This window comes from Talpa occidentalis, unplaced genomic scaffold (genome assembly GCF_014898055.3).
Source record: "Talpa occidentalis isolate TD23 unplaced genomic scaffold, MPIMG_talOcc4v2.1 talOcc4.11, whole genome shotgun sequence".
Lineage (NCBI taxonomy): Eukaryota > Metazoa > Chordata > Mammalia > Eulipotyphla > Talpidae > Talpa > Talpa occidentalis.
In genome coordinates, this window is record NW_023601104.1 from 8,260,368 (window position 1) to 8,287,774 (window position 27,407).

The 27,407-nt window shown below is 33.0% G+C and overlaps 1 protein-coding gene across 1 annotated transcript in view; it reads left to right on the top strand.

Moving 5' to 3' along the window:
• The window catches only part of SPRED1 (sprouty related EVH1 domain containing 1), a 93,373-nt gene that overhangs the window by 42,888 nt on the left and 23,078 nt on the right, over positions 1 to 27,407 (top strand). The window contains exons 3-5 of the mRNA XM_037502185.2: positions 12,817 to 12,985; positions 15,248 to 15,297; positions 26,784 to 26,936. Coding sequence (XP_037358082.1) covers positions 12,817 to 12,985; positions 15,248 to 15,297; positions 26,784 to 26,936 — 372 coding nt within the window. The remainder of the gene's footprint in view (positions 1 to 12,816; positions 12,986 to 15,247; positions 15,298 to 26,783; positions 26,937 to 27,407) is intronic.

Here is a 27,407-nt window from a genome sequence, read left to right on the forward strand (position 1 = left end):
GTTTTGCCTATGTTTTCTTCTGTTTATTTTATGGTTTCAGGTCTTACATTCAGATCTTTTATCCATTTTGAGTTGTCATTTCATTCTTTTGCATTGGTGGTCCAGTTTCCTCACACCATTTAATGAAGAGACTCTCCTTGTTCCAGTACATATTCTTTGCTCCTTTGTTATAGATTAGTTGTCCATTTATGTGTGCCGTTATGCCTGGGTTTTGAATTCAGTTCCATTGGGTTTTGTTCCAGTACAATGCTTTTTTAATTTTTATGGCTTTGTAATATAGTTTGAAGTCCAGGAGTGTAATACCTCCATTCTTCCTTTTTCTAGTCAGGAGAGCTTTGGCTAGAATTACTTTTCTTGATCTGTATAAATTATATCCTACATTTTCTTATAAATAATTAACAAATCCTTTGATTCTTTAATGCAAGTTTGTGCTAGCTTGAATCATATCGTTGAAATTTATTTGTTAGTATGTAACCTGCCAAACTCCATATTCCCCAAAAAGAAATTTTCTCTTTTGCATTCATTGTTCATGAGATACAGTGGCTCTCATCTGTAAGTATGCTATTTTTCTTTTATAGGCTAACTTTTAATGATACTTAGCCATAGTGTAGGTTATAGTATTTGGCCATTTTTAGCTGAATTAATATTTGTGATATATAAATGTGAAATATTGAATTATACCTTTTTTATAAGAATCTGAATAAACTTGCAATAATGATAAAAAATTGCTAAAACAGTTACTACTAAATGCAGTTTTAATTACAGTGGAACTCTAACTTAGGTATTAATAGTGTAATAAGTAATAAAATATTTATTAAAATAAAAAATTGCTAAAGTTATATGCTTTTTTGATGTGTCTTATGGGCTAAGAGATAACCAAGAAATGAAGTGAGTTATGTAGAAGGATAGAAAAAGATAAAAGAATAGGACTCTTAAGACATCTGAATTACTTACCTTGCTCTGTGGAAATAAGGAAAAGTCACTGTGCTGTGTCAGAGCATAAGATAGCTGTCGTTATACACTTAGTATGAAAAATGTGATGATACTGAAATGAAGAAAGGGAAAAACAAACATCTCAAGTTTGGTATATTGCCAAAAATATTAAGGAATTGTTTCTTGGATTAATAAGTATTTGGGTTGTAGATAAAAAGTAGTATATAAAACTTAAAGTGTCTATATGGTAGATGGTTCTGTTGTTTTAAAAGGACACATTTTAAAATGGGAATTCTTTTCAGTTACTGTGGCCTAAAACAAAATTAGTGTTTTCTAGGAAGCAAAGTTACAGTGTAGCAGTAGCTTCTTCATTAAAAATGTGACTTGTCCCCTTTCCTCCATGGGAAAGCAAAAGACCGTGCAAATATCTTTCTGCCTTGGATTCAGCTTTATAAAAGTACAGAACAATTTCCTGCTTAGCTTTTCCCACTGTGCCTCTGAATTATTCCACTGTGAAACCTTAATCCTTTTACAGAACTCTTCCTCCACTAAAAGCCAATTGCATTAACTAACTTTCCCTTTAGCCTCCTAGTAATGCTTTCTCTTGGAAGATACTGCTTCTGTTCACCCTCATATCACAGTCTTAAAGGGGAAGGGGAGTGGGGTTCAGGATGGTGTGGGCATTAATTTTTCTTATCCCCCTTACATAGTGTTACTCTTACCATCTTTACAAAATATATAAATGTCATTATTGACACTCTGTACCATTTAAATTACCACACACTAGCTTTCATTTTCATATACTGACTTTAGCAGACAGTTTTTCCACATCTGAGCCTCATCATCATTCTTGGCTACTTTACTTTGCAGTCTTGACCTTCTGGTCTTCGTTTCAGCAGACTCCTTTCCTGGATCTGATTGTTACCCAGAACTGTGTCATTTGAAGAATTTTACAGTTTCCTGTCATTTCTTTTTATTTCTCTTTTCCTGCTCTTCAGTTTCACGCCTACTCTATTACTTTGTGCCTTCGATTTTCTCCCAATTTCACAAGATTTCTTCTGGCTTTATCTTATCTACTATTTTCTGTTTTAATCCAATCTGTTTTCCTTGTCAGTCATTTAAAACTATACTCATTCATATTTCAGTAGACAATATGTCGCTTAGTTTTTAACCTTACTTTACACTAAAGAAATTTATTCAGTCCTACTTTATTAAAAGGATAATACTCCCTTTTGAAAAGTAAGTATTTGATGCAATAAATACTTAAACAGCTACTATGTGCTAAATATTGTTCTAGGCACTGGAGGTAGATAAATGAACAAAGAAATCCAAATTCATTTCTTAGGTAGTATACATTTTGATGAAGAAGAAATATTAGAATAAATTGAGAAAAAATAATTTCCTAGTAAGTCCTAAGTGTTAAAGGGTAAAACAAAGCAAGGATAAGGAATGTAGGGAGTTTTATTGTCAGTAGTTAGATTAAATTATTAGATAGGATCACCAAGAAAGAGCTTATTGGGCCTCCCCGGTTTTGCAGTGGTTGAGCGCTGGGTTGCGAAGCTGTCCGCGGCCTCTGCAGTGCCGGTTCGATCCCCGGCTGCTCCCCGGCCACCAGAGGAGGGTCCCACATGGCGCGCAGACCTCTCCTGCCTCCCGCTGCTCTCCTCAGCAGTGTCCTTCAGTCCTTCTGCCTGCTCTGCTCCTCGCTCTGGCTCTGGTGAATTCTCTCACCCTCCCGTGCTTCTGACTGTACCCAGTGCATGTATAAACAAACAAACAAACAAGCAAATAAATAAATAAATAATGCATACCTAAAAAAAAGGAAGAAAGAAAGAGCTTATTGAGATTCGAGGTAATATTTGAATAAAGTTTTCTAAAATGAATGAGGCCTATATTCATATTTTCATAGTTGGAATATTTTTAAATTGCATATATCTGTTCTTTTAAGTTCTTATGCTATGGTATAAAAGAGCTTGGGCTTCTGGTGGATTTGAGGAAAAGTGTCAAAACTATGCATCAATAATAGGAAAAGTGATTCCTCCATTTATTCAAATAAAACCTTATTCTTGATTTTATTTCATCTTTTTCCTCATATCTTTCTGAATTACTCCATACTCTTTTATTTCTTAGATCTGTTTTATCTGTTGTCTAGCTTTTGCATTGCGTACTATACTTAATTTTCTAAAGCTTGGGTCTGATATTCCTTTAATAGGTCCTAGTAATTTCCTTGATAATTTCATTTGTTAGCACAACACAACAATCATTTATAATCTTCCCTTCCTTGTTTGTCTATAAACTATCTACCAGTATCCAAAGGCATTCACTTTTGTGATGTTGCCTTATGGAGTTACTCCTTGTTCTCAAAGAACTTTGCATTAAGCTTATGAGAACACCCTCCTCTTTTTTTACATTAACTAGATAACTATACAGATAACATATAAAGAGTTTATGTAGAGCAGAGAATACAGACAGAGTTTGCTAGTTCTAAAGAAACAATAATGGTGGGAACAATTTCCTTTTTTTTTTTTCCCCCCACAGGTGGAAAAAAAGAGGACAATTGAATTAGAGAAAGCATCTAAAGCAGACCAGTTTTGCTAAGAGGGGGTGGAATTGAGAGAAATGCTGATTATAACAACATTCAGCTAATCCAAAATTACCTTTCTATTTTAGGATCAGTTTATTGAAAATATAATAAATTGCACTATTAGTGATTTTTCTTTTAAAGATTTATTTATTTATACATACATATTTATACATACATACAAGCACTGGGTACAGTTAGAAGCACGGGAGGGTGAGAGAATTCACCGGAGCCAGAGTGGGAAGAAGAGCAGGCAGAAGGACCGAAGTACACTGCTAAGGGGAGCAGCGGGCGGCAGGAGAGGTCTGCGCGCCATGTGGGACCCTTCTCTGGTGCCCGGGGAGCAGCCGGGGATCGAACCGGCACTGCAGAGGCTGCGGGCAGCTTCGCAACCCAGCGCTCAACCGCTGCACCACCGGGGAGGCCCTATTAGTGATTTTTCTAAATAATCATGAATCTGTGACTTTCTTCCAGCAGTTGTTGTACAGCAGTTAATTGTTTAGTATTGCTGATATTTTGTTGAAGGAAAAAAAAAAACCTGCCCATTAGCATTTCTGTCTTCTTTATCTTAAAGCCATACAGTAACTATTTCCTGAAAATTAAGATTTAGAGTATGTCTTGTTTTACCTGGTTGCCTTTACTTTCTCTGTCTTTTTTTTTTTTTTTTAAGATTTATTTATTTATACATTTATACAAGCACTGGGTACAGTCAGAAGTGGGAGGGTGAGAGAATTCACCAGAGCCAGAGCAGGGAACAGAACAGGCAGACTGACAAAATACACTGCTGAGGGGAGCAGCTGGCGGCAGGAGAGGTCTGCGTGCAATGTGGGGCCCTCGCCTGCTGCCGGAGATCAAATCCTGCCAGAGATCGAACCGGTGCTGCAGAGGCTGTGGGCAGCTTCGCAGCCCAGCGCTCAACCGCTGCGCCACCAGGGGGGGCCCCTTTAACTTTCTCTTTGTAGAAAACTTAAAATTGACCTTCCACAGTCAATTTCTTTACTGTCTGTACTACATGTCTGCTTTATTATTCAATTATTTTTAATTGTTGTCATTCCATTCCTTAGTTACTGAGTTATACTGCTTGATCTGCTGTTATGCTTATCAGTATTATCTTGACTTCCTCATTATCTTATACCTGATTGTGATATATTTCATAATATATTGCACATCTTTTCCATTTCATCCTTACTGCTTATTTTTCAGCTGTTATATTAGCTAATAGCCTCTCTAATAGCTAAATTATAGCCCAAAACTTTATCTCAAACTACTGACCTTAACTATTAGCTTTCTAAATACTTCCTCGTGAATTTTGACCTATTAGAACCTACAATAATTTGAATATGCCATGCTTTTAGTTGATTGGTTAATATTCTAATCATTCAACAGCTACCTGAATGTCTTCTGTGTGCTAAGCTTTTTATGTTAGTCTGCTTGGGCTGCCACAGACTGAGTGGCTTAAACAGAGAAAGTTGGTTTACAGTTCTAGGGATGGAGAAGTCCATGATCTAGGTGCTGACTGATTTGGTTTCTGGTAAAAGTTCTTTTCCTAGATTTCTGAAGGATTCAATTCATTCCACACCGCTTGCTGTTTGGTCCCACTGTTTTATCTATTGACTCTTACATGAATATTACACATTTATTTTAAAGTATTATATAGAGTTTAGTGACTGCTGAGACTTGTTTTCCCTTCATTAGTCTTTTTTTACCTTTTTGTGGGTTATTTATTTTTTGCTCATTCTTTAAGAACTCTAAATAATTTATCTTTTCATTTTTCATATGGGCACATTCATTAAAGTTTTTCCTAGTTACATAAAAGATTTTGTGACTTGCAAATTTTGTTTGGCCGTTTCTAGTATCTTTTAAAATTCATTCATGCACGTTGTCTTTGTTTTGAATTTATGGAATTGTGCCACTAGCTAGAACTTCCAGAATAATGTTGATGATTGAGCATTCTTTTTTCTTCTTTGTAAATTTATGGAATTTTTAGTGTTGCTCAGATAACTATGATGTTAGCTATTGTTCTGAGGTGTATTTATCATAATAAGGAAGTGTCCTTAATACTATGCCCCCTGCACCAGTATTTGATATTTTTCTGAAATTTGGTTTTGCATGTTTCATAGGCTTTTAAAATTGATGTTGTTGTTGAAATAATTTTAGATTATTCATTGCTGTTGTACATAATAATATAAAGAGATCTTTTACCCTGTTGTCTCAATTGTAAAATTTTGCAAAATTATATTATGGCACAACTGAAATATTCATCTTAATAAAATTCATCAAATTCATATTCCCCAGTTTCATTTGAACTCATTTGGCTGTGATTTAGAACTGTACAATTTTATCACATTTATCTACTACCACAAAAAGATAGAAAACAGTTTAATCACTGTAAGATTCTTCCCTCCTGTTACTCTATTTTAGTTACATGCACCTACCTCTCTCCTGGCTGGGCAACCACTCATCATTCTCCATTTCTGTAATTTTAAAACTCTTATATAATTAGAATTATAAGTGTGTAACCTTTCACGATTGATTCTTTTTATTCAGCATAGTTTCCTTCAGGACTTGTCCTTATTGAATGTTATCAGCAGCTTGTTCCTTTTTATTGGTGTCTAGTATTCCATAATAGCTGTGAACCTAAGTCTGTTTGACTGTTGACTCATTTAAGGACATCTAGCCTGTTTGCAATTTTGGGCTATTGCAAATAAATACATTATGAACATTCATGTGCAAGTTTTTCAATGCATGTAACTTTAAGTTTTATTTCTCTGGGATAAATGCAAGAGTACAGCTGCTGGCTTATTATGCAGTAGTTTCCGCAGTAGTTTTATAAGAAACTGCTGAATTTCCCCCAGATTGGCTGTACCATTTTGCATATCCACCAGCAGCTTATGAGCAATATAATTTTCAAGCATTCTTGACAGTATTTTATATAGTCACTATTTTTTTATTTTACTTATTGTAGTAAGTTGGTAGTAGCTCCTTGTGGTTTTAATTTGCATCTCTGTGATGGCTAATAATGTCAAATATCTTTTCATGTACTTAGTTATGCTTTTATTAGTAAAGTTCCTATTTCCTGTCCTTTGCCAGTTTTCTCAGTGGAATGTTGGGATTTTTTGTTGTTGAGTTTGGAGAGATCTTTTTCTATTCTAGATATTAGTTCATTTGTCAGGATATGAGATTTCCAAATGTTTTCTCCCTATCTGGAGCATATCTTGTCATCTTCATGGGGTCTTTTGTAGGGCAGAATTTATATTTTGATAAAGTCCACTTTACCTTTTATGAATCATAATTTGGGTGCCAAGTCCAAGAATGCTGCCTAGCCCCTGGTCCTGAAGATTTATCCTGTTTTTTTTTTAATCCTAAATATTTAATAGTTTACTTTTATATTTAAGTCTGTGGCTCATTGTGGGTTAATTTTTATATAAAGCTAGATACTTACGTCAAAATTTATTTCATTCACCTCTAAATGTCTGGTTTTTCCAGCACCGTTTATTGAGAACTTTGCTTTTTCTCCATTAAATTCTTTTGTATTCTTTTTAACAAAATCAGTTAAGCCTATTTGTGTAGGTCCTCTATTTTATTCCATGCTTCTATTTGCATATCATTCCACAAGCGTTGCAATTTGGATTAGTGTGGTTATATTGTAAATCCTAATATTGGGTAGTGAGTATTTAGTCTGCTTTCTCAAGATTTTAATAGCTGCTGTCCATATACATTATAGAATAATCTTGTCTATGTCTACAAAAGTATTTACTGGAATTTTGATGGGAAGTGTATTAAACTTATGGGTCAATTTGACAGCTTTACTATGTTAAATCTCCTAATCCACATACAAGGTTTATCTCTAGTTAGGGCTTCTTTGAATTCTTTTATTAGCATTATGTGATTTTTTTTTTCTTAGCATATGGGATTCTGCATATGATACGTATATACTTCAGTGTTTCAATTTATAAATGGTACTGCATTTATATTATTGGATAGTATATGTTTGTTTTATACTCAACACATGTATAGAAATGTGATTAATATTTGTGTGTTGATGTTGCATCCTGTTATCTTGCTAAACCAGCAGGGTTTTTTGGTAGCTTCCTAGAGATTTTTTTTAATGCAAACAATAATTTCACATGGAAATATGACCAGTTTTACTTCTTCCTTTTCAATTTGCATGACTTTTATTTCTTTTTCTTCCCTTATTGTAGTGGCCAGAACTTCCAGTTCTGTGTTGACTAAGAATGGTAATAGTAGTTATTTTTATCATGAATGGGTGTTGGAGTGTACCATATGCTTTTTCTGTGTCCATTGATAAGATCCCTTTTTTTGTTTTGATATGCTGGATTGCACTGATTGGTCTCTGTATGTTTATTTGGCCGAGATGGGAAGGTAGCCATCTTCTTATTTATTGTTGGTTTTAATTTGCTACTTTTTTATTGAGGAATTTTGTGTTTAATTTCATGAGAAGTTTTGGTCTGTAGGCTTTCTTCTTTTGTATTCTTTGTTTAGCCTTGGTTTCAAGGTAATAATGGCCTCAGTAAATAAATTAGGAATTGTTCTGTTTTCTGGAAGATATGTGTAAAATTGATGTTAGTTCCTCTTCAAATATTTGTGTGCTCAGTGAAGCCATGTCAGTGTGGAAGTCTTTTAGGGGGGAGCTTTTAAATTACAAATTGAATTTCTTTAATGGTTCTAGGACTGCACAGGTTATCTGTTTTATTTTGAGTTTTGATAACGTGGTATTCAGAAAAATATGGTCCATTTCTTCTAAGTTGCCTAATTTATAATTATATATTAGTATCTCAGTTATTCTTTTAAAGGCTACCAGAACTCTGCAATATCATCTGTTTCTTTCTGAAATTGGTGATTTATGTTGGGTTGTCAGAAAAGTCATGACATGTTTTTTTGTTTTTCAAGCAAAAACGTGTCATGACTTTTCCAACAAGCCAGTATATTCATTTTGAATTTGTCAGTCTTATCTTACTGTTTTGCTTTTTGTTTCATTGATTTTTCTCCATTTTAGTAACCTCAAAGGCTGAAGATCTGCAGATATCATTGTGTTTTTGTGTGAATTTATGTTCCTAAATGGTTTTTGTGTTATGTAAATAATTGCTGTATATGTTGACCACTAAATATTCATGGCTGTTAAATCTTTATGTCATGGAGATTCCATTAGAACTATGTTGAGTCATTCTCCAAATTATGTAGACCTAGTAGAAGGAGAACGGGATTGTTTAAGTTTATTTAGTTTTATTCTGACAATTCAGAACTCATAGCTCATGGAAAGAAGACAAGTAAAGAAACAGGTAATACTTCATGTTCCCAAGAATTTCATGTTCTTTATTGTGGCCACCAGGAATTAGTCAGGCACTGACCCAGTGAGAAGTCAATTATGCTAGTTTCCTCCTCTTTTTGGTCTATTGTAATTGCCTCTAACTTCTCTGCTGAACGTAGCCTTCTTGCTTGTGATCACTAGTGCTTAACCCCTTTCCCAGCGGTGCTGATGGACCCCAGTGTATCTCACCTTCCCTTTCCTCATCCCTTTCACTCTCACTTATTGATTCAGTGTCTTCAATGGCTAATGGTTCCGAATGCTCTTCTATTTTCTCTTTTTTGTTAACTGAGATAGCAGTTGATTATATGATTTGGAAGAGTAAGTTCACACCTCTTCTATATTTCAATCAGCTTTGGCAATTTATAATCTTTCTAGGAAAGCGGTTATGTCTCTTAGTTTTTTTCAGTTTTGTCTCCCTTTTCATTCCTAATACTGCTTTTTTTGTACTTTTGCACTTTTGTTCATTTCACTGCTCTTTGCAAATAATCAATCTTTAACAAGAATACTACAAGAACTGTACACCTTTATACAGATTCATCAATATTTAACATTTACTAAATTGGTTTAATCATTGTCTCTTTTGCCCAGTGCATGCACACACCCATAATTGTTTTTGAGCTGTTTGAAGTTACATATATCCTGTCTTACATAAGCCCTTAATACTTTGGTGTATTTTTCTTTAAAAACGGTTTTTTTTTTTAACATAATCACAGTCTAATAGTATTTAGAAATTAAACATACAGAACTTTTAATAAACAATCCACATTCAAATCTGTATTAATAATGTTCTTACAGCATTTTGTGTTCAGTATTTTGTAGTGCAACATCATGTAGCATTTACTTGTCATGTCTCTAATCTGCTCTTTCACATTTAAAGAATATTCACTCCCTCTTTTTTTCCTTCTGTGGTAAAGGAAGTAAAAACTTTAAGTCTAGTTTCTAACTGTACTTCTTATATAATACTATTTGTAAACATATAATTATCTACTTATAAGGTAGGAACTATAATAATTAACATGGTAGTTTAAAAGTACTTATTTAATTTTACTCTCCCAAATTTTTGGTTATTAGTGAAACAAAAATGCACTTATGACCCTATTTTCCTTGGTTTATTTTAAATTCTTCTGGCAAACAGTCCTCTATAAAATACAGCAGAATTTTTTTTCAGAAGATAAAAGTGTTAGAAATGGAAATCTTTTTTTTTTAAATGCTTCACTTTTTTTATTATTATTCATTTCTCCCTGTGACTTAAGGCACCTCTACAGCAAACAAAAACACAAAACAGAATTATTCAAATTATTGATTAATATAGTAATAACAAGCAACACTGTTTGCATGGGGTAAATACATCCTTTTACAGTAAATACATTTTAGGAAACTGGAAAAATGCAAAACAAAATTCTTCCAATCAACGATACTGGTTCTTCAATTTGAGAATTTCATCAATTCAGGAAAACTCTCATTCTCCTCTTTCTGAATATTGTCCCTACCAATTCCTTCTATTCCCTCCTCTGGAATCTAAGAAGATATATATTAAGACTTCTCATTTTATTCTTCACTTGACTTTACTTTTTAAAAAACATGCTTTCAATGTTTTTGTTTATATTCCAGAAATAAATATCATGCAAATGTGCGTATATGGCAGCAATTTATTCAAGCATTAACTCCCATTAAAATCAACAACTGTAATGATGTTTTATTATGTGGGCACAAAATAACAAGGGGGAAACTTAGCTGAACAAAATTGTGAGAGGCAGTCGTGATCGAAAGGAGCAGATCCTAAATTTTTCCTATTACATAAGTGTGTGTAGCATGACTCAAGAGAGATATTATATCATGATTGATGGTAAAAGAATGGCAAGATTCCATAGTATTAATGTTTGTTTAACCATTTACTTGAGGAAGGCCACATAGACTGATTCTAGTTTTGGGTGATATACCTACTGCTGGTGCCTCCCACAGCCTGAGTTTAGAAATTGAAATCTTTTAACTGCTATTAAAATTTACTAATCTAAGCTCCTCAAATCTGTTCACAAGCTCCTTGAAGGCATTGAGTACCTTCATATGGTATTCACGCTCATCCTCCTATGCTCAAAAAAAGATCTCACCTAGTATATAATGATTTCCTACTTCTCTTTTCTTTGCTACTTGAAGGGAATATCTTCAACCATTTTTTCACTTTCAATCTCTTTGTAATGTTGGATCTAAGGTGAGTTACTTCTAGACATGTAGTATGAATAGGTGTTTTTACTCATTCTACCAATCTGTCATTCAGTTAGATTAATACAGATGCATTTAATTACTGATACATAGGGATTTCTGTTAATGTATTACCATAGCTTATAACCTTCATTTCTTTCATTCCTATCTTTTGTGTTTAGTTGTCATTGGTAGCGAAATAAAATTTCTCATGAGATTTGCAAATAATTTTATTTAGGATTCTTTGTAATATTTCAATTCTCTTACTGTTTTTAAGATTCTCTTTCAATTTCGGTATCTTGAGTTTCAGTTGTTTTGGATATTTATTTTCATCTTTTATCAAATTTGGGGAGTTTTTAGCCATTGTTTCTTTACATATTATCTGCTCCCTTCTCTTTTTTTCTGAAACCCTCACAGTGTTTATGTTGGTTGGTGAGATGGTGTCGGTATAGGTCTTAGGTTCTATTGCTTTTATTCCACCTTTTTGTTGTTGTTAGGCTCTATTTGCTTTTTGTTAATCATTTTTCTTTCTCTTATGGAGACTTAATAATTTCTACTTCCCTGGCTTCAAGTTCACTGATGCTTTATTCTGCCTGCTCAATTCTGCTTTTGTATTCCTCTAGTAAATTTTTCATTTCAGTTATTGTACCTTTCAGTTCCTGGATTTCTTCTTGGTTTCTTTTTAGGTTTTTTATCCTCTTATTGTTATTTCCATTTTGTTCACATATCACTTCTTGATTTTCTCATATTCTCTAGTTCTTTGAAATCTTTAGGATAGTTTTAAAGCCTTAGTATAGCAGATCCGCTTCAGATCTTTTTCAGGGACAGTTTCTGTTGATATTTTGTCCTTTTCAGTGAGCTATACTTAATTGTTTCTTGTATGCCTGTGTTGTTGTTGAACATCGTGCATTTGAATCTAATAGCATGTTAACTCTGGAAATCCCTCTTCTCCAGCATTTGCTGGTTTCTGTTATTATTTTTGGTTGTAGACAGTCTCGATGATCAGCTTGAATTGTAACCTAAAGGTCTGCTCTGTCTTTCTGAGCCTTTCCCTGGAGACTTACACAGCCACTTTCTGACATTTATGTTGTTGTTTCTGACTATCCCGCTCTTTAATGTCTGGCTCCCAAAATGAGAAAATAAAAAGGCCTCTGACCCTGAAAAGTCATTTCATTCTGATAGTAAGGACTTACAGTTATGGGGGAAGGTAAATCAACAATACCTGGCATTTTTGTCTGCACCTCTCTGATTAAAAGCAACAATCAGAGATCAAAGCACAGTTCCCTGATATTTGGAGGGCAGGGCCCTTTTTACCCACCTTGACCCTTTAGCTGTTTGCAAGCTACTTCAGAAAAACTGGTGTACGTGTGTCTGCCAAGAAGCTTGGAATGTGGAATGGATGGGTAGTTATGTGCTAATAGATAAAATTTACCATAATTTACTGCTTACTTCTTTCCATGGAAGTTACAAGCTTTTAACAGATTACATCTCCAACATAGTTATATTAGAGAGATTCTGCCACCTCAGGTGATGTGTAGGTGGTACGTCAGAGTCCTATTGCTTGGTACTCTGCCACCAGAATCCTCTTAAATTCCATCTTAATATCTGTAGAGTGACTTCATGACATAGATTAAGTAGCAAGATTTCTGCATTAATATATGGGGGAATTTTTATATTAAAATACAGTAACTTTTCTCACCTGTTTGTGTTTAAGAATTATATGAGATACATTTGATATATATGTGTTGTAATTTTGATATTTAACTTTTGGCAGGTGGTTTTGGAATGTATGCTTAAAAAAGACCTTATTTACAATAAGGTCACTCCAACATTTCACCACTGGAAGATTGATGACAAGAAATTTGGCCTTACCTTTCAAAGTCCTGCTGATGCAAGGGCTTTTGATAGAGGCATTCGAAGAGCTATAGAGGATATTTCTCAAGGTATGTTTTCTTTATTTATCAGCTATTCATAGTACAGTATAGTGACTTCAAGCAAGTCAGCTTTTGTGTTATGTGTGTAGGCCTTAAAAGCTCACTGTAGGTGAAGATAAAATAATGGGCTTCTGAGTCTGTTTTATATTTCTCACATCACAGTTTATACCAAGTGCATGTATTATCTTGAAGGGCCATTTAACTGCAGGCTTCAGATAATTCAAATTATTTTCAAATAAGAACTTGAAGAAGAGGGAAGGCATCAGGTAGAACTTTTCAAAGTCCCAGTGAGGCTTTCCATTTATGTATGTTAAAGCAGTCATATCCTTGTTTTGTAATGATAGAGAAAATGTCCCAATAAACAAATACATGTAAGTTGTGGTTATTCTGTGGTAAAACTCTTCCTCTCTCAAAGTACCTGATTTCATTACGGAAGATTGGCAGAGCACCCAGGCTCATCTTTTGTATACCCTTTGCGTATCTTGCCAATCTGTTAATATTATTAACTCTAAAGCATGCAAATTTTAAAAGGAGGAAGAATGTATTTACGTGTAAGACCAGCCTCTATGCAATTAAAACAAAAAGAAATTACATTAAAATCCATTTCTTCCTAAGAAGGATGTAGTAACTAGAATTTGATTTGTTTTTCTGATTAAGAAGACTCTACTAATTGAGATAACCTTCTTTATAAAGTAAATGAATCAAAATGTGCTATACAACAATGTGATTTGTATATTTTGAAGACAGTATTGTAGAAAATTTAAAGAACTGAACTAATTAAGAGCCAAACCACATGCAAGACTATGGAAATGCTTAGTACACATTTGTATTGATAATACATAAAACTGGGGTTAAATAACTTATTTAATTTGCTTTAAAAAATTAGAATTCGGTAACATTGATTTCAGTTTTAGAAAATTCCATAAAATAGTCATTTTTTTTATAAGAACCTATATAAATTGTCCATAGATTTCGACGTTGGCTGCACATGTGAATTATCTGGAAGGCTTTTGAAAATTAAAGTAACTGGTCCCCACTATAGACAACTTCATCTGTTTTTAAAAACTTCCCGAATAGTTAAAATGTTATAAGAAAGTATTCTCCTAGTTGAATGATTATATTATAAATTGGGAGGTGGGATAAAGTGAATACAGATACATTGAATAGCAATGGTTGTGGTTCTTAAATCATAATAAGAAACTTATAAATTAAAAGTTGCAGGATGCCTAATTCCTCACACCTCAGAGATTCTGACATCATTGGTTTGAAAATATACTCTGGCATTAGAATTATTTTAAAAATACTCCCCAGTTTATCCTGATTTTTAGCTAGGTTTGAGAAACTGATGCTTTAAAGAGAACATCGATATCCATGGCCACTGGAATTTAAGTTTTGAGGTAAATTTAAACTCACCCTCATGTCCCTATAAGAGTGTGCTTTGTTCAGGATCAAATAGAACGAGCTTAATGTTTTAAAAGGACACTTACAAGAAAAAGCCTAAAAAGACATTGGTACTCATCCCGTCTCATTATTTTTGAACTTTAAAAAAAAATACTCGTTATTATTAACCACTGCATAGACTTTCAATGATCCCATCAAATTTCTCTTAACTTTCCTTGATAATAAACAATGCTACCCTTTCCAAAGGGTAGGTTCTTTCTGCTAGTTTTGTCTTTTAAGTCTAACAAACTCAGAAGAATTTGCTAGAATAAATCCCTTCATCATTTATCAATATTAAAGGCACTCTTGAATACCATGAAAACCTTATAGAGACATTGATAGCATCATGATCAATAGCAACAATTAGCTGTTGACAAGAATGGATTAGTGGTCACTTGTTTTTCTTTGTTTTGCTAAAGTACCTTAAACCCTAGTTCTGGGTATTAAATACTGTTTTTGGGTGAGACTATTTAGAAAAATTGACTAAATTATATATGGACATTACGTAAACACACAGAGGTTTGTGGTGCATATAATCTGCCTATAATTTTGAGTCTTTTGAGACTTTTGAGAAATCAAGGATAGGACTTGCTGTAGAGAGTGCACCTTCACAAAGAACATCTTCTTTAGTAGGGGAAAAAAAAAAACCTGTAGGAAAAAACTCATTACTTTATTGTCTTAACAAGCAGAAAATATAAGTGGTCAATATCTGGCAGGCCAAAATGATCTCTAAGCATTTCTAAAGTAATATAATGACATACTCAATTAGTTGGCAAAACAAAATACAAGTCAAAAATTCTATGCTTAATAAACTTTTTCCTCTTTTCTTAGGTTGCCCAGCATTAAAAAATGATGCTGAAGAAACTGAAGATGATTTACAAGTAAGTAGTTTGGCTTGAAAGGGATTTCTAAACTTAGAGACGGTGGAGGAAATCCCAACCTTGAAAAATAGAACAACTCATAGAACTTCTAAAGAAAATTTCTAAGACACTGTCAATTTCCATAGTACAAGTGGGGGATGGGATGGTGTGTGTGTGTGTGTGTGTGTGTGTGTGTGTACGCCTGCATATACATATTTTTATACACATAATATGTATATATGTTTCTTGCTTGAGTTGATGTCACAACCTTGTGCAAGAAGGCATTCTTCAGGCGAACTTCCTCTTTGGGAGACCTCAGTCTTGTCTTTTTATGATGAAGTCTACCTCTTAATGAAGAATAATCTCTTTTGCTCTTTTAAAATATTAGTCACATCTGAAATCACCTTCACAACATTTAGACTGGCATCGCTGAAAGCTGGGCAGTATTTTTAAATATGTATGGTGGTTATGGATGTTAACATATTCCTGTTCTTTTCTTTATACTTTGCTGTATTTCTTAAATTTTCAAAAATAAGCATTTTTCTTTTCTCATTTTAAATGCACATAAAACCTTTTGTTATTACTTTAGGTCACAACTATTATTAAAATCTTATGAGTAATGTAATATTAATAGAAGATTCACATACAAATTTGGTTTCCTTTGCTATTATCCTGAGTATTAATAATAATTGCAACAAACTTGAAAAATGCTAAAAAAGAAAGCCATATAAACTCAGAAGCCCACAATGCAAAAGAAATCCAAAAAAATTAACATTTTCATTGAGTAAAAATAGCACCATTTCATTTTTGTTTGTTTTTATTACTCAGTATATTCCAAATGCAAAAGCAGTAAAATTCTTATGGTTGCACCGTGAAGATATAAATTAATTCAGTCATTCCCATTCTCTGATTTTAAAAAATAGCTTTTTTTAATTATTAATATTTTTTATGCTCACAGATCTTTCTCTAAAATTTTTTCTGCATCACTATTTCCTAAGTATAGGTTACTGGAAATTGATTCCATCAGAAACATTCATAGGCATGAATGCTATGTCATGAAGACACTCAAACAACTTTATAGGGACGTCCCATGTGTTGAAGATATAACCATGTTATTGAGTGACCCTGGAAGCAAGTCATTCATCCTCTAATAAGCCTGTGGATGACTGCAATGACCATGACTGGTATCTTGACTCATTAGTGGTTGTGAGTCAGAAACACCTAGTTTAGCTGTTTTTAAATTTGTGATTTATAGAAACTGTAAAATAGTAAATGTTAACATAAGTCATTAATTGCAGGGTTATTTATTAATAATAAAGATTTTAGTACCTGTTACAAGATACTGCCATAACAAATACTTTAAAGTGTGGGAGCAACTTTGAATTGAGTTAGTGGATGAAAACTTGAATGTTAAATCTTTGAGGAGACTGCTAGTAAGGGTTTAAAAGAAAATGAAGAAAACCATGTTAGAAACTGGGAAAAAAGGGAATCATTGTTATGTAGTGACAGAAAGTTTAGCAACACTGTCACATGTGGTAATGTGGGAAGTAAATAGAAAATGTATCCAATGACCTGGGTGATCCAGCCATGGAGATTTTTCAGGCAAAAGATTAAAGATGTTGCTTGGTTTCTTCTTTCTGCTTATGGTAAAACTGGAGAAGGAAATAGCCTAAGGAAAGGCTCCTAAACAAAAAGGAACCAGGACTTGCTGGTTTAGAAAATTCACAGCCTCTCAATATGTCAGACTATGCTAACATTAGGAAATGGCTTTCAGGCAAAGATCAAATCAAGGTCACTCAGAATAGCTTTGTCTGAAGATGAAGTCCAGAGTTAGACTATAAAATCCTTTGTTGAGGCCCCAGGAAGCTCTGTGGTTTACTTCAGACAACATTCGGTCAATGTAACAAGGCTTAATAAGTAAGTTTAAGGATATCTGTTAGGAGAAATTTAGAGAAGAGTTTCTTATCTGATTTGTGAGTGCATTTTTTGTTCTAGTGGGATGAACCCCAATAAGATTCATAAGAGACTTACAGTTTTCAAAAGAATTATATTGACAGAAATATCACCAACTTGGACTGAAGAGAGACCTTTTGGATCACCAAAATTCTCCTGGCAGAAAACAAGTTGAAAGGCAATGAGCTTTTGAACATGAATTACCTTTCATAACATGGAAGGATGACTCAGAAATCAGAACCAAAATCTTAAGGGAAGAACCAAGAGCTGTGAAGGATTAATTATTCTCAAGATCTGCCTAAATTCTATTCAAGGAACTTCTGAAGTGTTCACAATGTGATTTCAGAATTACTTTGGATCAATGACTCCATTTTTTCCTCCCATTCTCTCCTATTTTAGACAGTAAGCGGTTCTAACCCTCTGCCTGTTCTGCCATTGTATTTTAGGTGTGTGGGGGCAGATAATTTGTCTCTTTAGTTCACAGTTCTTCAAATTGAAAGGAACTGTATTTAAAAGGAACTGTACCCAAAAAGTTTCATCTATAGGTGGACCTATTTAGACCCTGGATTTGAAATTGTTGCTATATAGGGGTGAAAATTTTGGGTAGTCTTGGAAGTGGCGTTGAGTGTATTTTACATATGAGAAAAATGTAAATATTGTCCAGAGAGTAATGGTAGTGGTTTTAAAATATGTCCACAGATTCTTTTATACTCCTCTTAACTCTAGTCAAATTCCCCTTTCCTTGAGTGTGGGCTATACTTAATAATACTTCTAATAAATAGAGTGTGACATAAATAAGAGTAGGTTGTAAGAAAATTTGTGACTTCTGTTTTGTTCTCTGTCTTGAACCACTTAGTTTGGGAGCAAGCAGCCTGCTACTATATGAAAGGACATTTAGCATTCTTTGAAGAGATCCATGTGGTGAAAAATTGAGGCCTTCTGCCAACAAGCAAGAAACTAGGGCTTCTAACAATAGCTGTGTGAGTGAACCATCTTAGTCCCTAGGACCAAATAAGTCTTTAGATAATTGTAGCCAAGGCCAAAAATTTTACTCCAGCCTCACAAAGGGCTGTAAACGAGAACCACTCAGCTAAGCTGCTCCCAAACTTCTCACTCACACAAATTATGAGATGAATTTTTTTGTTTGAATCTGCTGTTTTGTGACAATTTATTATATACCAATAACTGATATACTAGCAGAAAGGAAATTTTTAATTAAGATGAAAAAGTACAAAATCTGACATTTGTGTGCTTATTTAATCCTGCTCACCTTCCCATTCCCAACTTTCTTAGAAGATACCTAGTTTGGGCCAAATTCCGTCTTTAAATAGAAGGTGGAATTATATATTGGTTTTATAACTTCCTTATAACTGAAAGTATGTTCAAATAGAAAAAATAGTTATAGTCTTTATTAGTTTAAAATATATATATTATATACTCTGAGCCTCATTATGTAATAATATATTAGCATTAGCTATATGAGAAGGGGGGGAATACTGAGATCTCAGAAAATGTGTGAGATAAAATTTTGTGAACATCCCATTTGAAATGTTTAAAAAAGAATCAGTATCCAGAATTAAAACTGCCAAAGAAAAAATTCAAATTTACCTTATTTCATGATATGCCAAAGTTTTTATATGTTACTCCTGTTTTGGAACTCGGAGGAAGTAGTGATTATGTTTAGATCATAAATGACCTGAAGACATTAAATAGAGTGGAATGGAAATTCTTTTTTGAGTATTAATTCATTCACCATATATTTGAACACCTATTCTTTTTCTATAACTATCCTAGACATGTGATTTGTTGAGGTACAGCTTTCTGCTTTTAACAATTCAATGTCTTTAGTTAACTATAAATCACCAGAAAATATTTACCTTTGAAGGGCTTCATAACACATAGTCAGTTGGATTTAGGATCATATCATGCTCATTTTTTATGCCTGCTCTTTACTACAGTATTGATCACATACGTAGTTGGTACTCATGAAAGATCTTTTTAAAGAAAAATCTTCAAAATTAAGACTTTAAAACTTGTGTACTAACAAGTATGAATGTTTTTTTCATTTGATTCCTTTTTTTGACTCTTAATGAACCAACTGAGGTTTTTTAAAAATGCTAGCTTATATTTAAGATATTTTTTATACTGTTTTTTCCAACCAGTGTTGTCCGTTACATTTATAGTTTCTCCTATTTAGATATGCTAGGTTGGTAAAACATCCCATAAAATTTAACTCTCGAAGTGCTTGCAGTTATAAGAGGGAAAGATTTCAGAGTTCATGGTTTTGGGCAGGAGAAAGATGAGACCTAATTTATCTGATGTAGAAGTAGTCATATATCCTCTCTTGTCACTGAGAAGTACTTGACAAATTCATTTTTTAAAATTTTAGACTATATAATGTCCTTTTGAACCACAGTAATTAAAAGGTTTGTGATTTACATGTACTGTGTCAAGTAATTTTGTTTTAGGCAGGGAGAAACTGCTTATTTTTACAGGCGGTGACATTTTACTGAGGCTCTAAATCTGAAAACTGTTAATAGATAGGCTTTATATTGCTGTGATTTACCACTAGTCTACATTACTGTCCTAAAGTCAAGTTGCAAAAATCCTAGTATATTTTAGGTTGAGTTTTATGTATCTAATAAAGTAGCAAAAAACCCCTGTGTAACCTTTTTCTGCAATGTTTACTGTATAATTTCTCCCTTGTTTCTGTATTAGTCTCTGAGACTGATATGTCTTCATGTATAATATTTAGATAGAAAACAACGAAGAAGTCATAAGCATTTATCCTTTTGCAGACATAACCGCTATTAATATTTTGACACTTAGGTCTTTTCCTTGTTCTTGCATGTTGTATTCAAATACATACATCATTTTAAAAGCAATCTGAAGATCAATCTCTTCCTATTTTGATTGTGTTTTGATAGTATTGTTTTTTTGGTGGTGATGATGGTTGGCCTTTAAGTAGTATAAATCATAAAATTTGAACTTACACAGTCTTTGAATTTAACTTTTATATTGTACTGCAGTTCATTTAACCATTCACATTTTGCTGAACATTTATTTTACATAGCCTTTTACAATTTCAATTTTTGTTGGTACTTCTTAGTATAACCTTATGATAAAATTCTAGAAATAAATTTACCATTTAAAAGATTAAATATTAAATATTAATATTTAGTTAGCAGGAACTGTGTAACTATTGCTATCAATTCAAAAATAGAATTACAGATAATAAATAACTTTGAAAACCTAACACTACACGTAAGCCCAACTCACTTTTCATTTAAAAGGTAGTTTAGTTTTTGTGTCAGTTATTCCAGGTTGGAGACTTGTTTTCCTTTACTGTTTTTAAGTCAGTTAATTAAATTTTAATTTAGATAATATTTGGATAGCTCCATCAGGTATTGCCACCATGGTGCACCCACCACCAAATCACCCACAGTCCGCCAACACAGTCTATTGTGATTTCTTCCCTCTTTCATCCTACTCCTTTACTCCTTCCTCTTCTTGGAGCTTCAGTTCTGTAGTCAGCTATCAAAGCGTTAGTGTTTAAGCTTGTCTTTATCTGACTCTTACTTTAGTTACTTTATACTCCAGTTAATAACACCATCTGTTATTTTTTTTCCTGACTCATTCCACTTAACATTTTCCCTGCAGCTCCATCCATGTTGCCACAACTGGTGTGAGTTTTTAATCTTTTTGGATTGCTGAGTAGTATGCCATTGTGTATATATGCCACATCTTCTTGATCCATTCATCCATCATCTTTTACTATTTTTACCAGACGTTACACCTTGTTACATTTCTTATATTCTCTTGATATGTTTTATCTTTGATTACTGTGTTCCGGTTGCTTGAAGAAAATACTATATACTGTTAAGAATTTTAGGCAAAATTCATAGGCAAATACAAAATTTAAGGGTTATTGTTACCCTTTAACAAATTAAAGGTAACTAAAGAAATTGAGGAAGCAGCAGTTGTGGTCAAATCTGAAATAAATTGCAAGTGGAAGCTACACAAAAATGTTACTATAAGTAGGACTTTGTAGAATTGGTTTTTCATTCTTTTTCTATGCTTCTTAAATTTGTGTAACTTGACTATTGATTTGATAGCATTTTAAACTCATTTAGTGGTTAAATATAAGGTTTATTTATCAAAAAAGTGTTTTTAAACTTTTCCATCATGCTAAAAATAAACTTACTATATTAAAAAAACTCCTTGTTGGGTAAGGCCAAGCCACACATTTTCAAACCTTTGATTTATGAAATGCAACTATAAGACTGGAGTTCTGTGACACCAGTTTTTTTCATACTTAATTGCTTATTGGGAATCATACATTAAAAATAGTATATATACATGCATTAAGAAATCAAGAAAGATGTATGTCAGGGGCCTCCCTGTGGCACAAGGGGTTGGTTAAACACAGCACTGTGAAGCTATCCACAGCATCTGCAACACAAGGTCGATCCCAGGGCCGGACAGGAGCTCCCCACATGGTGAAGCAGACCTCTCCTATTGACTTGTGGGAGAAAATACAAATAAAAGATTGGTTAGAACATAGGATAATGGAAGAAAGATACTCAAAGGAGCGAGTGATTAACTTGGTAGTGCCTTAACAAAGGTTTTTTGAGAAGATTATGACAGGTTTTAAAGGAATTTTTCTAGTAGAAAAATTGAAGGTAGCTATTGTGGGCAGAAGCAATGACATGTACAAAAGAATCAGAAGTATGAAATGTCAGATGATATTGGAGAGAAACAAGTACATCAGTATTTCTGAAAGAGATGGGAATGACACCACAGTGTGTGCCATGGCAAAGTAACAGATCTCTGCACAAATTTGTTCTTTTGTACATTCTCAGAATGTTTTGTTCATGGAAATAATCATACTGTGATTTTTTTAGTAAGGCTGGTCCGTCATAGAAATTAAATAACATATACATATTCAAGAGTGAAAGTTCTCATAACATCTAGTATTAGTGAGAATATGAAATATCACTTACCGGTATGTAAATTTTTGAAACCACCTTGAAAGATAATTTTTATTTTGTAAATTGGAGCATATGTGTACCCTGTAATCCATCATTTCTATCTGCTTCTTGATATGTATGACAGAAACTTATATGTAAGAACTATGAGATCTTTTTAAGAATCTTCTTAGCAACAAAGTTTGTAACAGCAAAGATGAATTATCATTGTAGGCAAGTTGCCTAATCTCTTTGAGCTTTATTTTCTTAGTATGGAGTAAAGGGATAATGTTATCTTTATCAAAGGGTTTTTATGAGGATTAAATGAGTTTTAACTGATGTAAAAGTACTTGGGACAATGTCTAATAAATGCAACACGTTTAGTGTATCAATTGTCACTGCTACAAAGACATGAAAATGAGTGAACCATTGCTATGTGTCAATATGAATGATTTTTCACCCCAAAAAGTTGAGCAAAAAAGCAAGTCTTAATCGTGTCTCAAATACCTTGGTATCAGCCAGAATGCAAACACATTTATACTAAATGTTGCTTTGGGAATAATACTTGTGTGGTAAAACTGTGAAGAAGAGTAAGATAATGAAAATATCAACAACTGCTATTTAATATTTACCTACTAGTGAACAAGTAGAAGAGATGAGATGAAGAACACATAGCAGTTATTTATTGTATTGGTTATATTCTTTCTTATATAAGGTAATAAGTAAACACATTCATTTTATTTTTCATGTTATGATGTATCTAGTCCTATATAGTAAATATTGCATTAGGGGAATATTTTGGCACTTTGGTGTGTATCCTTCCTGCAGTTTATAAACATATAAGAAAATAAAAATCCATCCACCCTCCTATCAGTTAGACAAGTAGAATCATGCCATACTGACTGTATTTTACATTTAGCAATATTTTGTATATACAGGTCTTTTTCATGGCTGCAGAGAATTCTCATGTATATCATAATTTTTAAACATCTCCTTTTTTTCCTTAAAATACTGTTATATGATAATGTGTGTGATATCTTGTAGCTCTGTATAGTCACCTTTTCCATATAAAGTGGTACTCCCACCACCGGTACAAAAATGTTTCTATTTTCTGTATCTTTGCCAACTTTGAGTATTACTTTCTTTTTCATCCTTTCCTTTCATGTAAAATTAACATATTTTTAAATCTTTTATTGAATGAAGTTCATCATCTTTTCATATATTTATTGTCCATTTCTTTTTCCTGAAGTAAAATTGGATTTTACCTGGCACATCACTGTTTGCTGGTGGAAAGGACCCATTTATATGGTCTGAGTAAATTAAGTATCTTATGAAAGAGTTCCTCAGACAATGCTGTTCTCTTCCTCTTCCTCTCCAGCATGTGCAGAGTCCCCCATCAGAGCTTTTGGTAATTGGAAACCATGGAGTAGAAAAGCTGAAAGACTTGAATGAATAGTCATAGGAATGCAGGCTGAAAACAAGGAGATCAGTTAGAAATCTATTGAAATCAGACAGGCAGAAAAAAAAATAAGGGCTTGCATTAAGAAAGTAGATAACTGGAATAGGGAAGAGAAAATGGATTTGAATGATACTCAGAAGCTTAACTTGTTTAGAAAATACTGTCATTTTGTTGACATAAAGAGATTCTAATTAAAGCCAGAAGGGCTTGGGCAAGGGTTGTGGAATCTCTCCACCCATTATTTCAGATATAGAGTGGAGAGAGTGTTGTTTAAGTCAAAAAGCAAGTGATAGGCTTATTAGTAAGTTGAATTGCTTGAATAGTTTGATAGAATATTTTTGTATAGTAAAGTATTAATTCTGTATCAAAGAGGGAAAGTATGTACTTAGACTTTAAAAGAAATGAGCCATTCAAAAGTAACCAAGATCTCAAAAAGTTAGAAAATTTCTTTTAATTATACCATCATGGATGTGTTAATATTCATTTTATTTCCTTTCAGTATTTTATCCTTTTATGGTTACAATACTGTAAGTAAATTTTATATACTGATTTTTTAACACTGAATATTTCACATGTTGGCTATTCAAAAACCTAATTTCAGATTGACTATTCAGTATTCCTATCATAGTAAGTAAATTTCCTTACTCTTCCCTTATAGCAATATTGCATTTATGTCTTTATTTTTGCCATTAAAAATAATTCTGAGGAAAATATTTTGTGCCTGCACCAGTTTTTTTAAACGTTGTCAATTTAACATATATCTACATTTGTAATGTTGAAAAGAGGTATGCAAAAGTAGCAGGAAACTACCTTTTTCCAATTTAGGATTCTCTAAATACATTAATTTGTTTTCACAATTCGTGGATCACATACACCTTATTGTAGATTGTAGGCTCTATTTTTAAATAGTGAAGGGTTTACATTTTTATAATATCAGACACTGAATGTGTTTTAGTTATTTTATTAGATGAAATCCATGTAGGTATATAGTTGACATTCATTGTGTGATGTGAAATATTTTAGTTAGGTTAATTTGAACTATTTTGTGAACATATTTAAGTCAAACTATTACTCAAATGTTATACATATTTTTAAATTTGCTTTACACCAAAATAACACTTTGGATATGCCCCTTTAAGAAGTATATGTATTTATTCTTAACCAAAATGAAATGTATTGTTGTTTAACTTGCAGAATATAAATAACATAGTCACTATAGGGAAACCCTGGGTTATATAACCATTTTTTGTTTACTAGGATAAGGATTTCTGAGTAAACTTTATTTTATTTTACAATTTTTATATGGCTCAGTTAGATGACAATTCAGTAAATTTAACCTGATCTAAATAGTTCTTCTCATTAACAGCATAATCACTTTATAATTATATTACTACAACAACTCATGCTTGTTTATAATTTCAGAGCTCTCTCAGTGTCAGTACAGATATCATACCCAAATTATAATAAAAAGAAAAAGTGATTTAGGGAAATTAATTGCTTAAATTTTATACTATGGTTGGATGAGTCAAGGTTCCAGTATAAGCCCTTTATCTAAAATTTTTTTTGATATTTTCTTCTATTCAACTTACTAATGATATTTGACTATTGCTAATTTTAAAATTAGTTGTTTTGAAAATTCTCTGGAACAAATAGATATATCTCTTTAATAATTTTTTACCCTTCCCAATTTTGATCATGGATTTTAAAAGAATTTAGCCTGCTTATTTTCAGTAATTTAGATTATCATACATTAGGATTATGATTATGAAAAATAACAATTAACATATTTACTTGACATAGTTTCAAGTGACACTAGGGTCTCATTTTTTTTTTTTTTTTTTAAGATTTAACAGCTTATTCCCAGAAGCAATAATAACTTTTGGTTTTCATAGCGTTTTTAATATATTTTATCTCACTGAATCCTTATATTTATCATAGCATAGGTGTTATAATTATTTGATAAGTGAGAAAACTGAGTTCCAAAGAAATTAAATGTCCCAAGGCTACTTTGGTCTAGGACTTAGTTTATAAGTTTAAAATATCTTAACTATTTTATGAATTTTACTGCTTAATTTTAGAAATAACATCAATATTTTTAATTAAGAAACCAATACATGTGGTTTTGGTTTTTTTTTTTTAAAGATTTATTTATGCTTACAAGAACTGAGGTACAGACCAGAGCCGTGGGGAGTGAGAGGATTCACCAGAGACAGAGTGGGGAGCAGAACAGTCAGACTGACTGAAATACACTGCTGAGGGGAGCAGCGGGAGAAGCAGGAGAGGTCTGCTGCGCCATGTGGATAGCTCCCGGGCTGGCCTGGGATCGACCTTGTGTTGCATATGCTGCAGATAGCTTCACAGCGCTGTGCTTTAACCCCTTGCACAATCAATCAGGGAGGCCCCTAATACAGGTTTTAATCCTTAAAATTGTTCACCCTGTAATGATTACTAAATTATTTCAGAATGAGTCAATAAAAGTATTCCAGTCATTTTTTACTTGATTATCCCTGTTTCTTCACCAATAATTGTATAGTGATGGGAAAATAAATAGCAATTATCTCATTAAAAAAAGAGAAAGATACAAAACACTTCTATTATTTCCTGTTTTGTGTTATGCTTAATTTTACTTATTTGACATTTGTTTCACAAAATTTGCTTATGAGATTTTTAAAGTACATGTTTATTGTCATTTAGTATATATTCCCTACCTAAATCTATATGCATGATTTGAGTCCTAACCAGCAAAATTAGGCTAATTAATTTACTCATTCAAAACGGTCATGGATTGAAGTCTTCCATTTTTCAATTCCCTATATGACACAATCACCTTGGTACCTGTTTTTTTTTTTAATCAATATTTCTCTCACAAGGCATGGTTATTCTTCCTAGTTTGTTTTCTGTAACAAAGCCTGTTTTGCTCATAAAGTTGTTTTTTCCCCTAATTTCTTTACTTTGATGTGACTTCCTAACTATGTACACTTGAGTCTTAGGGATTGCTGCTCAGTGCTGTGATGGTATAGACTTGTTGATTTGTTAAATATTTATTAGTATAAATATACAAATTACTTAAGTAAATATATAAATATTATATTTTGGCAACTAATGCGTTATGGATTGTTTCCCCCTAGGCAACTGAAGAGGATACTTCCAGTTCTCTAGTGAAAGATCACATTTTTCAGCAAGAGACAGTTGTTACCAGTGAGCATTATAGAAGCTTAAGACCTTCTCCCTTTGAGGATCTGAATGCCAGAAGAGCATATTTGCAAAGCCAGGCCAATCAGGTAAGAAAATACGGGTTTTCATATATATATGTATATATATATATAGAGAGAGAGAGAGAGACAGAGACAGAGACAGAGACTGTGTAATGATCAAAGGAACAATATATCAGAAAATTGTAGCTCTCATCAATATATATTTATACTCACCAAATGAAGGAACATCAGATATATAAGGTAATTAACTATCAAATCTGAAAACAGATAATGGGAAAATACATTAGTGGCTGGGGGTTTCAGCACCCCCCCTTTCACCGATGAACAGATCAACCAGACTGAAAAATAAGGACACAATAGCCTTAAACAAAGAATTAGACCACATGGGCTTAATAGACATTCGTAGGGCACTGCATTCTCCAAAAAGCTGAATGTACATTCTTCTCAAGCACACATGGGACATTCTTCAGGATTGGTCTGGGGTCATAAAATAAGTATCAGTTCATTAAGATTGAGATCGTACCAGTCATCTTCTCT